The 15,443-nt window shown below is 41.5% G+C and overlaps 1 protein-coding gene across 1 annotated transcript; it reads right to left on the bottom strand.

Annotated features, from left to right (window-relative positions):
• Positions 1-1,999: 1,999 nt before the first annotated feature.
• SMIM20 (small integral membrane protein 20) lies at positions 2,000-15,205 on the bottom strand. Its single transcript, XM_073646561.1, has 3 exons — positions 15,013-15,205; positions 13,329-13,385; positions 2,000-5,113 (listed from the first exon to the last, which is right to left on the bottom strand). The coding sequence occupies exons 1-3, from the start codon at positions 15,119-15,121 to the stop codon at positions 5,076-5,078; spliced, it is 204 nt and encodes a 67-aa protein (XP_073502662.1). The 5' UTR covers positions 15,122-15,205; the 3' UTR covers positions 2,000-5,075.
• Between the last annotated feature and the right edge of the window lie 238 nt (positions 15,206-15,443).

Raw genomic sequence — 15,443 nt, forward strand, 5'->3', positions numbered from 1 at the left:
TATAATGCTCCATACAGAATAATGGACCCCATACAAAATAATGGACCCCATATAATGCTCCATATAATATGGGCCCCATACAGAATAACGGGCCCATATATTTCTCCATATATAGAAAAAATCAAATACCTCTCCTCACTGGCCGCAGCTCCGCACTCCGCAGTGTCATCCCGCCCTCTGCACTATGACTGCTCAGCACAGAGGGCGCGCTGTAGTGACGTCATCACACTCTCTGCCGAGACATCAGAATCAGAGGACACGGAAGACACCGGAGCTGCGATGGAACAGGGAGAGTTAAGTATTGCAAGTGCCGGAGCCCTAAGCAAGCTCAGGACCCCGGCACTTTCCCGGGGGTGCTGGGTGGTGAGGCCGGCCCTGCATACATAAATGACGAGGTAAGCAAGACATACATGGTTTAAATACTAAAAAAAAAAAATTCAAAAAAAGGGAGCCAAGACTAGAGGGAGGAGTATATACAGTCACATGTCAAAACACAGCACATGAGGTTGTATAATTACATATATTTTTAAGTTAACCAACAGAAGGACATACATATATTTGATTGTGCTGAAAATGACATAATAAAAATATATAATAAAGTGAATTATTCAAAAACTGTTATCTGTATGATGTGATGCGCTCAAAGATATATGATCACAGTGATTAGTGGGGGAGAGAAAAGAGAGAAGAGATGCACAGTGACTTGCTACAAGTGAGGCTATATCCCAATCTGATTCATCAGTGTCAATAAACTATGAAAAGTACTAAAAACTTTCAGTCAGAAATATATGATAGATATATCCTTTATATTCAAATATTTTTTATTAAATTTTCAAGTAGAATGAAAAAAAATATATATATATAGATTTCATACAAACAGTACATATATAGTGAAATAGAGGTACACAAGTAAACAAGGTGAATACCGTTGTAAACCTGAAATTATTCGGTTGGTGATATGATTCATAGCTTTAGATATGTAAGCTATATCTTATAGGTGCATTTTATAGACGGGTAACTTGATTGATTCGTTCATAACATAAGTTGCCAAGGTATACAAAGATAACTATTTATATATTTGGAAGTACACAGAAATGTTTCAGGAAAACAAGGAGGAAGGGAAAATCGGATGGTGATATTAAGACACGATATGCCCACTATGACTATCCTGTAAGTTAGATACAATTAGATGAATGAGGATGATGAGTCGAGTTAGATTGAGACTAATAAAGTCTTAAACAACGCTAAGGTCTCTACGGTGAATGTTTTGGAATCATAATAGAGTTCCAATCCTCCCATTTTCTGAAGTATTTTTTTAAAAGATTGTTTCTAAGGGCGTATGTATATTCATACATGTTGTGGCATGCTAATTTTTCTATAGTTGTTTCCACAGTTGGGGGAAGAGGGTCTTTCCAAAGGGCAGCAATATTGCTTTTTGCTGTAAGGAGTATATGAGTGATGATAGGTCTGTATCTGCATGGGAGGGTTTCAAGGCCCAAAAGGAGGAGCACCAGTTCTGGTGAAAGATGTATGTTTAAACCTGTGATGTTGTTAATTAAGGATTCATTTCCAGACCATTATGATTTGAGAGCTTTACAGCACCAAAAGATGTGAGTCAGACTGCTAGTAGCATTACAATTCCTCCTGCAAAGGGGGGAGTTAGTGTTCTGAATTTTATGAAGTTTAAGCGGAGTAAAATACCAGCGTGTGTAGATCTTGTAGTGGGTTTCTACAAGGGATGAGCAGGGAATGTCAGTATAGATAGAGTCGAAGACTTTGTGCAGAAGATCGGTCGTTATTTCTATACTTCGTTCTTTTTTCCATGCTTCTATATTTGTTGTATGTGGAAAGTGAGTGTCTTGGTTGAAGTTCTGATATATGTGACCAGTTTTCCAGAAAAGGGGAGTTTGTGGGTATTTGAACATCTGAGCTAGATTTTGAGGGAGAAAAAAGTTTAGGTTGTGAGAGTTGAGGATGTTTTGAATCTTCTTCCATCTCTAAGAGATTGAAAAGGTATGAGTTGTTTCTTCTCATCCATTATATCTGAGATAAATTTAATGCCTACAGTAACTTCTTCCATGAATCTAGTTTGATTCTTGAGGATAACAGTTCAAGAATATCTACAACTATCCAGGTTGGAGAAACCGTGGGGTAGCTTTTGTGAGGTAGTTTTAGTAGTAATCTCCAAGAGAGAATTGCAGATTTAACTGTGATTTCTTCTGGAAGTCTCTTAGTTTTGTAGCATAAGTAGGAGAGGGTGATTAGGCCAAGTCTGCCACTGGGTTTCAAAGGTTCTTCTAGGGCTATCCAGGTCGGCTTTTCTTTTTCTGCCCACCAATTCTGGCTAAGTTTGACTAAGGTGGCGTGGTAGTAGGCAGTTAAGTTGGGCAAGGCGAGTCCACCTCTTTTTTTGTTCTTTTCTAGGACAGACCTAGCTAGCCTAGGTTTCTTTTTAGCGCAGGTAAAGGTGACCAGCTGTCTATGAAATTTTTGTAGTCACTTCTTCGGGATTAATAGAGGGATAGATCTAAAGATGTATAGGAATTTTGGTAAAAGGCTCATTTTGTAGGCATTAATTTTGCCAAGCCAGGAGACTTCTAGTTTAGCTATATGCATAATGTCGATCTGTATGGTTTTGTAAATATCATTTAAATTTGTGTCTATGATTGATGTTAATGGTTTGGTGAGTTTTATTCCAAGATAGCTGATATTATTTTCCCAGGACAGTTCAAACTCCATTTTAAGAGTTTCCAAGATTTGTGGATCAAGGTTTAGGTGGAGGAGTTGGGTTTTAATCAAATTTATTTTGTAATATGAAATTTTGGAGAAGTGTTTAATTGCGTCCAGTAGATTTCTAATTGAGTTAAGTGGGTTTGAAAGAGTTATAATATCATCTGCGAACAATGAAATTTTGTATTGTCTCCGATGTATCTGGATACCACTTATTAGGGGATTTGCTCGAATTTTCTCAGCCAGAGGTTCTATATAGAGATCGAAAAGGGTGGGAGAAAGGGGACAACCTTGCCTCGTGCCATTGGTAAGTGCAATTCCATCTGACAGAACATTGTTGGTCAGAATTTTGGCTGAGGGGCAAGAATAGAGAGATGCGATAGCATTTAAGATGTTTCCCTCAAATTCAAATTTTTTATATATATATCCTTTATAATAATACATCAACGTAATCACATATTTTTGGACTACCTCGCTATTTATGTATGGTTATCTTGAAGAAGGAGTCAGAAAACTCTGAACCACGTCGACAATAAACTTACATTTTTACGTACCACTTACAATCCTGATACTTTACATATGAGGTATCGGTGCACTCAGCAGAAATTGCACAACAAATTGTACGCTCCATTTTCTTCTGTTCCCTTGTGAAAATGAAAAATTTTGGGGAAAACCAATATTTTTGCAGCAAAAATGTATTATTTCATTTTCACGGCTCAACGTTGTAAAATTTATTGAAGCACCTGTAGGTTCAAGGTGCTCACCATACCTCTAGATAAATTCCCTGAGGGGTCTAGTTTCCAAAATGGTGTCACTTCTGGGGGGGTTTCCACTGTTTAGGCACATCAGGGGCTCTGCAAATGATATCAATTCAGCCAATTTTGCATTCCAAAAGTCAAATGGCGCTCCACTCCCTTCCGTGCGCCCAAACAGTAGTTTTCCACCACATATGGGGTATCTGCGTAGCTCAGGAGAAATTGCACAACAAATTGGATGGTCGATAGTCTCCTGTTGACCTTTTGAAAATGCAAAAATTGGAGCTAAATCAAAAATTTTTGAAGGAAAAATTAAAAATTTTAATTTTTTCCTTCTACATTGCTTTAATTCTGGTAAAGCACCTGAAGGGTTCATAAACTTCTTGAATATGGTTTTGTGCACTTTGAGGGGGTGTAGTTTTTAAAATCGTGTCACTTTGAAGCATTTTCAGTCATATAGGCCCCTCAAAGCAATTTAAAATTTGATGTGGTTCCTACAAAAATTGGTTTCGTAAATTTTGTTGGAAAATTGAGAAATCGCTGGTCAACTTAACTTCCTAACAAAAAAAATGTTTCATAATTGTGCTGATGAAAAGTAGACATGTGGGAAATATTTATTAACTATTTTGTGTGATATAACTCTTTGGTTTAAGGACCTACAAATTAAAAGTTTGAAAATTGCAAAATTTTCAAAATTTGGCCAAAATTCCGATATTTTCACAAGTAAACGCAAAAAATATTGGCCTAAATTTACCGCTAAAATGAAGTGCAATCTCAGAATCAGTGGGATCCATTGAAGCATTCCAGAGTTATTACCCCATAAAACAACATTGGTCAGAATAGTAAAATTTGGCCTGGTCAGGAAGGTGAAAGCAGGGTTGGAACATAAAAATATATATATTTTTTAAAAACTTTATTTTTAAAACCCCTCACAGGACTTTAACCTGCGATCATTCGATATCGCAGGATATAGCTGAGCTTCAGAGGAGATACAATATAGCAGCTGCAGACGCGACTCTGCTCTCTGAAGGCGGCTGGTTCATCTGACTTAACTAATGTGTACAGGGTCCTTTAGAATATACATAATTATGCCCCAACAACAGGAAATATAACATGAGAGACTTGGGGTCTTTAAATAAATCCTGCTGTGTGACCATATAATCGGGGTCACAGGGTCCTTGTAACAAAATTAAATGGACGTCCCCTTCTACTCTCTTCCTTCTAATGCTGCAATCAAGGGTTGAAAGGGAGAGATGGGGAGCTCCTCTAATTGCTGTGATTACAGTGGGTCTGTGGCTCTTTATCACAGCTGTTGCCCCAGCCCGAGGATTTCACGATTCAGATCCTGGCTGCCATTTTCCTATCACAGACAACTGTGTCCAGAAGTGATGTCGTCATTAAAAGAAGAATTACAAAATGAAAAGATATATTGCTGTGGTTTCCCTTTATGTATACTTTAATTTTAACAGATTCCATACCGAAAGCTGAAAATTCCACTTTATTATTACATATGTACAAAGTCTAGCATGAGAACGCTCCGACGTATCGGAAACTTCTGACAAGTTTTGATAAATTAACACAAAATCAATTTTATTTCCTTGAAAAAGGGTCACTCCACACCTTCAAGCCTAAAACAAGGGAGAAAAAAAAAGAAAAAAGATTAATTTTAATTTATTAGATTTGAAATTACACAAGACTTCCAGAGAAGTGTACGGCTGAAATTAGCCATGTATTGGTATACATATAATTATAGTGCTGTACGGAAGCACAGGTATAGAGCCAATTAGTTTTCTGGAAGCCAAACAGCTCATACATACGTATTGAAATAAAAAATAACACCAATAACCTACTGATCAGCTGTTTGCAGCTTTGGCGGTCACCGGACGTAGCTAGTGTATCAAGACGGAAAAGCACAGCTCCGGGCAGTGTATAGAAGCTGTGCTGCAGCATCGGAGAATGGCCACTATGTACAATCCCTGGCAAAAATGATGGAATCACCAGGCTCGGAGGATGTTCGTTCAGTTGTTTAATGTTGTTGAAAAAAAGCAGATCACAGACATGGCACAAAACTAAAGTCATTACAAATGGCAACTTTAGGGCTTTAAGAAACACTAAAAGAAATCAAGATTAAAAATGTGGTACTCAGTAATGGTAATCTTTTTCAGACCAAGCAGAGGGAAAAAATAATGGAATCACTCAATTCTGAGGAAAAAATTATGGAATCATGAAAAACAAACACAAAAGAACACTCCAATACATCACTAGTATTTTGTTGCACCACCTATGGCTTTAATAACAGCTTGCAGTCTCTGAGGCATGGACTTAATGAGTCACAAACAGTACTCTTCATCAATCTGGCTCCAACTTTCTCTGATTGCTGTTGCCAGATCAGCTTCGCAGGTTGGAGCCTTCTCATGGACCATTTTCTTCAACTTCCAAAGATTTTCAATTGGATTGAGTTCCAGACTATTTGCAGGCCATGACATTGACCTTATGTGTCTTCTTTCAAGGAACATTTTCACAGTTTTTGCTCTATGGCAGGATGCATTATCATCTTGAAAAATGTCATCATCCCCAAACATCCTTTCAATTGATGGGATAAGAAAACTGTCCAAAATATCAATGGCACCAAACAAAAGTTCCAGCATCATCACCTTGTACAATGCAGATTCGCAATTCATCACTGAATATGACTTTCATCCAGTCATCCACAGTTCACGATTGCTTTTCCTTAGCCCACTGTAACCTTATTTTTTTCTGTTTAGGTGTTAATGATGGCTTATGTTTAGCTTTTCTGTATGTAAATGCCATTTCCTTTAGGCGGTTTCTTACAGTTCGGTCACAGACATTGACTACAGTTTCCTCCCGTTCATTTGTTTTGTTGTGCATTTCCTGTTTTGGAGACATATTGCTTTAAGTTTCCGGTCTTGAAGCTTTGATGTCTTCCTTGGTCTACCAGTATGTTTGCCTTTAACAACCTTCCCATGTTGTTTGTATTTGGTCCAGATTTTAGACACAGCTGACTGAACAACAAACATCTTTTGCAACATTGCGTGATGATTTACCTTCTTTTAAGAGTTTGATAATCTTCTCCTTTGTTTCAATTGACCTCTCTCGTGTTGGAGCCATGATTCAGGTCAGTCCACTTGATGCAACAGCTCTCCAAGGTGTGATCACTCCTTTTTAGATGCAGACTAATGAGCAGATCTAACTTGATGCAGGTGTTAGTTTTTGGAAATGAAATTTTTTTCAGGGTGATTCCATAATTTTTTCCTCAGAATTGAGTGATTCCATAATTTTTTCCCTCTGCTTGGTCTGAAAAAAATTACCCTTACTGAGTACCACATTTTTAATCTTGATTTCTTTTAGTGTTTCTTAAAGCCATAAAGTTGCCATTTGAAATGACTTTAGTTTTGTGCCATGTCTGTGATCTGATTTTTTTCAACATTAAACAACTGAATGAACATCCTCCGAGCCCGGTGATTCCATAATCTTTGCCAGGGGTTGTAGTAATATATCAACATTGGTGTCTTATCCTAATGATGGTCCATTAATATACAAGTGTGTATAATATATATATATAGATAGATAGATAGATAGATAGATAGATAGATAGATAGATAGATAGATAGATAGATAGAGTGCAGTCCGATGGTTTCCATGCACTCATTGACTTGCATTGCCGGGTGCGATCCAAATATTGGATCCAAATGGTGCATGCAGCGATACTGTCTGTCCGAGGAAAATGAGAGAGAGAATATATATATATATATATATATATATATATATATATATATATATATATATATATATATATATATATATATATATATATATATATATATATATATATATATATATATATATACATATATATACATATATATATATATACACACACATACATACAGTGCCTTGTTAAAGTATTTGGCCCCCTTGAACTTTTCTACCTTTTGCCACATTTCTGGCTTCAAACAAAGATATAAAATTCAAATTTTTTTGGGAAGAATCAACAAGTGGGACACAATTGTGAAGTGGAATGAAATTTATTGGATATTTTAAACTTTTTTAAAAAATTAAAAACTGAAAAGTGGGGCGTGCAATATTATTCGGCCCCTTTACTTTCAGTGCAGCAAACTCACTCCAGAAGTTTAGTGAGGATCTCTGAATGATCCAATGTTGTCCTAAATGACTGGTAATGATAAATAGAATCCACCTGTGTGTAATCAAGTCTCCGTATAAATGCATCTACTCTGTGATAGTCTCAGGGTTCTGTTTCAAGTGCAGAGAACATCATGAAGACCAAGGAACACACCAGGCAGGTCCGAGATGCTGTTGTGGCGAAGTTTAAAGCCAGATTTGGATACAAAAAGATTTCCCAAGTTTTAAACATCTCATGGAGCACTGTGCAAGCGATTATATTGAAATGGAAGGAGTATCAGAACACTGCAAATCTACCAAGACCCGGCTGTCCCTCTAAACTTTCATCTTGAACAAGGAGAAGACTGATCAGAGATGCAGCCAAAAGGCCCATGATCACTATGAATGAACTGCAGAGATCTACAGCTGAGATGGGAGAGTCTGTCCATAGGACAACAATCAGTTGTACACTGCACAAATCTGGCCTTTATGGAAGAGTGGCAAGAAGAAAGCCATTTCTCAAAGATATCCATAAAAAGTCTCGTTTGAAGTTTGCCACAAGTCACCTGGGAGACACCAAACATGTGGAATAAGGTGCTCTGGTCAGATGAAAGCAAAAATCTAATTTTTTGGCCACAATGCAAAACGATATGTTTGGCGTAAAAGCAACACAGCTTATCACCATCAAAACACCATCCCCACTGTCAAACATGGTGGTGGCAGCAGCATCATGGTTTGGGCCTGCTTTTCTTCAGCAGGGACAGGGAAGATGGTTAAAATTAATGGGAAGATGGACGGAGAAAAATACAGGACCATTCTGGAAGAAAACCTGTTTGAGTCTGCAAAAGACCCGAGCCTCTTATGGAGATTTATCTTCCAACAAGACAATGATCCCAAACATAAAGCAAAATCTACAATGGAATGGTTCAAAAATAAATGTACCAGGTGTTAGAATGGCCAAGTCAAAGTCCAGACCTGAATCCAATCGAGAATCTGTGGAAAGAGCTGAAAACTGCTGTTCAAACGCCCTCCATCCAACCTCAATGAGCTCGAGCTCTTTTGCAAGGAAGTATGGGCAAGAATTTCAGCCTCTCGATGTGCAAAACTGATAGAGACATACCCCAAGCGACTTGCAGCTGTAATCGCAGCAAAAGGTGGCGCTACAAAGTATTAACTCAAGGGGGCCGAATAATTTTGCACGCCCCACTTTTCAGTTTTTAATTTTTTTAAAAAGTTTAAAATATCCAATAAATTTCGCTCCACTTCACGATTGTGTCCCACTTGTTGCTGATTCTTCCCAAAAAAAATTTGAATTTTATATCTTTATGTTTGAAGCCAGAAATGTGGCAAAAGGTAGAAAAGTTCAAGGGGGCCAAATACTTTCACAAGGCTGTGTGTGTGTGTGTGTGTGTGTGTGTGTGTGTGTGTGTGTGTGTGTGTGTGTGTGTGTGTGTATATACTGCAAAGCAGTCATCAAAGCAAAAAGGTGGCTACTTTGAAGAACCTAGAATATAAGGCATATTTTCAGTTGTTTCACACTTTTTTGTTAAGTATATAATGCCACATGTGTTAATTCATAGTTTTGATGCCTTCAATGTGAAAAATCTTTAAATGAGAATGTGTGTCCAATCTTTTGGTCTGTACTGTATATACACACAAACATATATATACACACACACACACTGCTCAAAAAAATAAAGGGAACACTCAAATAATACATCCTAGATCTGAATGAATGAAATATTCTCATTGAATACTTTGTTCTGTACAAAGTTGAATGTGCTGACAACAAAATCACACAAAAATCAACAATGGAAATCACATTTATTAACCAATGGAGGCCTGGATTTGGAGTCACCCCCAAAATTAAAGTGGAAAAACACACTACAGGTTGATCCAACTTTGATGTAATGTCCTTAAAACAAGTCAAAATGAGGCTCAGTATTGTGTGTGGCCTCCACGTGCCTGTATGACCTCCCTACAACGCCTGGGCATGCTCCTGATGAGGTTGCGGATGGTCTCCTGTGGGATCTCTTCCCAGACCTGGACTAAAGCATCCGCCAACTCCTGGACAGTCTGTGGTGCAACGTCACGTTGGTGGATGGAGCGAGACATGATGCCCCAGATGTGCTCAATCGGATTCAGGTCAGGGGAACGGGCGGGCCAGTCCATAGCTTCAATGCCTTCATCTTGCAGGAACTGCTGACACACTCCAGCCACATGAGGTCTGGCATTGTCCTGCATTAGGAGGAACCCAGAGACAACCGCACCAGCATATGGTCTCACAAGGGGTCTCAAGATCTCATCTCAGTACCTAATGGCAGTCAGGCTACCTCTGGTGAGCACATGGAGGGCTGTGCGGCCCTCCAAAGAAATGCCCCCCCACACCATTACTGACCCACTGCCAAATCGGTCATGATGAAGGATGTTATAGGCAGCAGATCGCTCTCCACGGCGTCTCCACACTCTGTCACGTCTGTCACAAGTGCTCAGTGTGAACCTTTCATCTGTGAAGACCACAGGGCGCCAGTGGCGACTTAGCCAATCCTGGTGTTCTGTGGCAAATGCCAAGCGTCCTGCACGGTGTTGGGCTGTGAGCAGTACCCCCATCTGTGGACGTCGGGCCCTCATACTACCCTCACGGAGTTGGTTTCTAACCGTTTGTGCAGACACATGCACATTTGTGGCCTGCTGGAGGTCATTTTGCAGGGCTCTGGCAGTGCTCTTCCTGTTCCTCCTTGCACAAAGGTGGAGGTAGCGGTCCTGCTGCTGAGTTGTTGCCCTCCTACGGCGCCTCCACGTCTCCTGGTAGCGCCTCCAGCCTCAGGACACTACGCTGACAGACACAGCAAACCTTCTGGCTGTTAGAACCCTCCTGTTTGTTTTTTCCATCTTGTGTTTTTCGGTCACGTGACCATCTGCCTATATAGTCCAGCTCCGCCCTTTTGGCTGTGCTGGACTTCAGTGTTGTTTGACTGTTTTGCTAGCCAGGTGCTTCTGTGCCTATCTCTTTCAGTTTGCTTCGTCCTTCTGGGACCTCTAGTACCTTTTTGTCAGTTTATCTTTTTGTGTACTGCAACAACCTTCTCTGTTCAGGTGTCCCATTTTTGTTCCAGTCCTTAGTTCTTTTAGGGACCCCTTCCTTCATGCTATAGGTCTTCGTTCAGACTAGCCGAGGACTAAGGCGGGTCTGTTCGCAAGGAACAGGCAGCCCGCTACATCGTAGGGATTCAGCTTAGTCTTACTGTAGGGATAGCCTTCACCTTTCTTTCCTTAGTACTTGTTGCAGATCCTAACACTTGCCACAGCTTGCATTGATGTGCCATCCTGGATGAGCTGCACTACCTGAGCAACTTCTGTGGGTTGTAGAGTCCGTCTTATGCTACCACGAGTGTGAAAGCACAACCAACATTCAAAAGTGACCAAAACATTAGCCAGAAAGCATTGGTACTGAGATGTGGTCTGTGGTCCCCACCTGCAGAACCACTCCTTTATTGAGGTCTTGATAATTGCCAATAATTTCCATCTATTGTCTATTCCATTTGCACAACAGCATGTGAAATTGATTGTCAAACAGTGTTGCTTCCTAAGTGGACAGTTTGATTTCACAGAAGTTTGATTAACTTGGAGTTATATTCTGTTGTTTAAGTGTTCCATTTATTTTTTTGAGCAGTGTATATCTCTAATTTTCCTCGGACAGACAATATCGCTGCATGCAGCAGTTGGATCCAATATTTCGATCGCACCTTACTTAGGAACCAGCTGATTTCCAAAAGGTGTAGGGACCTTGGATCATCCAGGCCTCAGCACCTGGAATTTCATGTGAAGTCACACGCTAAGGCTGTGTTCACAAGATGTGTTTTTTCTACAGGCAAAGCCTGCTCTCTTGGCAGTAAAGAAGGTTTGCTGCGTTTTTTTCTGTGTTTTTCAGGTACATTTGTCTCTTGTGCATGCTGATACAGTTTAGTCCCAGTTGTTCCTGAGTTTTCTGCACCAAAAATGCAGCAAAACCTGATACCTGCATTTTTTGCACTTACTTTCAATGGGTGAAAAAAAATGCTGAAAGTAGTGACATGCTGCTGTTTTCAGAAACGCAGCAGTTTTCCAATTCAGTCAGGAAAAAAAAAAAAACAATGTGCATGCAGATTTCTGAAATCGCGTAGGTTTTGCTGGTACTGTAAAGTGCAGCTTTTAATTTGCATTAAAAAATGCAACATGTGAACATAGCCCAATTGTGGCCCGACTTTCTGCTGAAACCAGAGATGCCACCAGCTAGGGACAGGAGAGGACAGAAAATATTGCTAACTTATTTGGATTTCATTTCTCGCTCATAGGACAAAACAGATGGCTATTTGACAGATCAGTTTCCCCATAGACTTCAGTGTTAAATAACACGAATCCAGGTAAAATCAGTTTTTCTCAGGCGGGCAAAAAAGTGTCAGCACTTTTTTTTAATCAATGGATTGCTGCTGAATCCGTTCTAACGGATGATTACTGGACATGTGAACATAGGCCAACATTCATGTTCTTATTGGAGAACTCCTAGCTTTTCAGGTCAGTAACTATCTCTACTTCTATGTAGTAGAGCTCGTGCATTATATGGTTAGTATACCCTGAGCGCGGTTATTTGCTATTTTCTCTCATGGTACCCAATTTTTGTGCACAGTTAGGTGCATTACAGTCACCTGCTACATTAGGTATATTTCAGCTGGCGCAGTCGTCATCATTGCTAGTTTTAATTGCACCAAATTGTTCATAAATGTTTTTTGACATCTAAATGGTTTGTCTCAACTTCTTACACGGGTAAAACTTCAAAGTGCTTGTAAAAAAACAAGTAACTGCCATTTAACTCTTTCTAAAAATTCTCTCCAGAACAGAAGGTTTGGTAATTTATTAGTTTCCCAGCCACCTCTGCAATCTATCAGAGGTGGCCGATCACCTAGGCAGGGAGCGTTTGCCTACAAGCGGTTTGCTATACAGCCAGCGTGGCTTTGTGCTCCTCCGATGCTTCAGAAGCCTTTTTTGCAACATGGGAGAGTGAACAGTTTTGGCCAGCGGATCAGCCGTGCCACTTTTCGGAACGGTCAATCTTCAGGAGCGCAACACACAAAGCAGGCGGCTGGGAGACAGAGGAGTAGGGCCCTCCTGAAGAAAGATTACACAATCCTTTTAGCGTACGTCTTTTTTAGACTGTTCAAGCCAGCAGTTTTTCAAAAGGAAGACACTTTGGGAATGCCATGGAAATCTGAAGGGGTTAAAAAGACGCTCAAAATGTCTGAAAGCATCAAGAGCAAGTTGTTTTTACATAGAAATACATATGTTCATTATTTTGAGCACTACTTCAGGTGGGTTACAGAGAGCACCTGCTGGAAAAAGATATTGTGTGCACATACCCTTAAAGGGAACCTGTCAGGTCGGATAACGCCATTACCTGCAAATGTGGGGTTACACTGCAGGTTAATAGTTAGGGAGGTGCCCGGGAAAAAATGAACTTTATTTCTCTGGCTTCAGTCATCGCTCACTGTTTTGTGTACTGTACTCACTGCTTTAAGCATGCCCGACACTGACTGACAGCCGGCTTTTCATTAATGCTAATCACAATTATTGGTACAAGCTTCAAAAAAAAAAAAATTTGCAGATACATCCATTTTTTCCAAATGGACGCCGCAGGGGACGGGAAAGACTCCATATACAAAGACTCACCTGTGGGCTGCACGGATTCCTGGTCCACACCGGCTCGGTTCACGGCTTGTTCTTTCTCTAGAATAACAGGAGGAGAATATCAGCCCACGCGATTAGACTGCGCCCGCAAGTAACTATGGTTGTGTGACAATTGTGGCACAGTGCAACTTGTGTGTATGATTAACCCAAGTGCTCCTTTATAGGGCTCATGCCGACATCCTCGGATCTCCATCTGATCACAGACTGGCTGGGAGTCTCCTGTTTGGAGCATAACAGCTTCATAGAAACATATTAAGCAGACATTCTCCGGTTGGGAGACCTGCGGCCAGTACGTGCAATGCCGTACATGACCAGACCGTGATCCACAGATGTCTGTATAAGCCCTTACACTGATGAATGGCAGCAGTGCGGCACCTGCTGTTACAGTAAGGCCATGATCACACGCTGCAGACGATCACAAGTCAAAATCCACAAACAGAATCCACGTGTTACTTGCTGATTTCACTGCAGACTTCACCGTACTCCATTAGTAAGCATTGTATATGGGGACATTCACAATGAAAATCCACATAAGAATTAGCCGGCTGATGGATTTTTCCCCACAAAATGAGAGGAGTGTTGGAGGTGTCATTTACTTTTATTGCAGTGTAAAGTTGTTGCGGAATTGCAGTGTGGAATTCGTGCAGCAAATCCTGAACCTGTGAATGTAGCCCAAGTGTAGCATCTACACAGCAAAAAAAGGCTCAATGTGCTGCTGCAATAACACCGTAATATGTGAAATGATGGAGAAGAGATATATGGGGGGGAGCAGAGATATACAGGGGGGTGGGGGGAGGAGAGAGCAGACATATATGGGGGGGGGGAAGCAGAGATATACAGGGGGGTGGGGGGAGGAGAGAGCAGACATATGGGGGGGGAAGCAGGAGAGAGCAGACATATACAGGGGGGTGGGGGGAGGAGAGAGCAGACATATATGGGGGGGAGCAGAGATATACAGGGGGGTGGGGGGAGGAGAGAGCAGACATATATGGGGGGGGGGAGCAGAGATATACAGGGGGGGTGGGGGGAGAAGAGAGCAGACATATATGGGGGGGGGGGGAGCAGAGATATACAGGGGGGTGGGGGGAGGAGAGAGCAGACATATATGGGGGGGGGAGCAGAGATATACAGGGGGGTGGGGGGAGGAGAGAGCAGACATATATGGGGGGGGAAGCAGAGATATACAGGGGGGTGGGGGGAGGAGAGAGCAGACATATATGGGGGGGGGGGGGGAAGCAAAGATATACAGGGGGGTGGGGGGAGGACAGAGCAGACATATATGGGGGGGGGGGGGAGCAGAGACCATCACCCACAGCTGAACCAGACATCCTGCTGGTATGTGTATCACCACACACAGGGGTCTACATCATCCACCATTCACTACAGGCTGAACTAAGGGGACGAGACCTGTCAAGTGGAGTGGGAGGGTGACAACACTTTTGTCAAGAGGCAGCTGAGGGGTGGGGGACATGGCATTTGCACCACAGGAGCTTTGGGAGGAGGGAGACCGAACTGTATCGGGATAGGGGCTTTGCTGGGAGACCACACAACACTTGCACCAGTGAGGACTTTGGGGGACACACATACAGGTGGCTGAGTCCTCAGGAGCTCGCACACTACAGGCTGCAGACATGCCCCATCACTGTGCTGTTCCCACGTCACTCACTGTACTGGTCTATGTGTGCCATCGGGTGGTAATATATGGGGTACAGTGCGGTCGCCACCATTGCTGCGAACCCCCCGAATATCAGCACCACTCTGCCGCTCCTCCCCATGACCGACGCTCACTGCAAGGTCCAGCACCACGTGGTCCCGAACCCGGAAACCGCCTGGAATATGACTCAGATTCTGATTGGATGGTACTTTAACAGTTTTTTAAAACAACCCTTCTAATTGGTAGGTTTCTCAAATGACAGCGCTGATGTTTGCCGTGCAGCGCGCGCTCCTGTCTGTACACCGAGATCTATGAGAACGGGGTCTGTTATCCTAGCAGCCAATCTGATTGCCCCTCTCATTTCTCTCGCGGTGTTTTGGAAGTAACGGCAGCGTCCTGATTGGCTGGCTTTAGCAAATGAGCCATATATTTATGACACTAAT

This window comes from Phyllobates terribilis, unplaced genomic scaffold (assembly GCF_046119375.1).
Source record: "Phyllobates terribilis strain yellow unplaced genomic scaffold, ASM4611937v1 Scaffold_1__5_contigs__length_1240528914, whole genome shotgun sequence".
Classification (NCBI taxonomy): Eukaryota; Metazoa; Chordata; class Amphibia; order Anura; family Dendrobatidae; genus Phyllobates; species Phyllobates terribilis.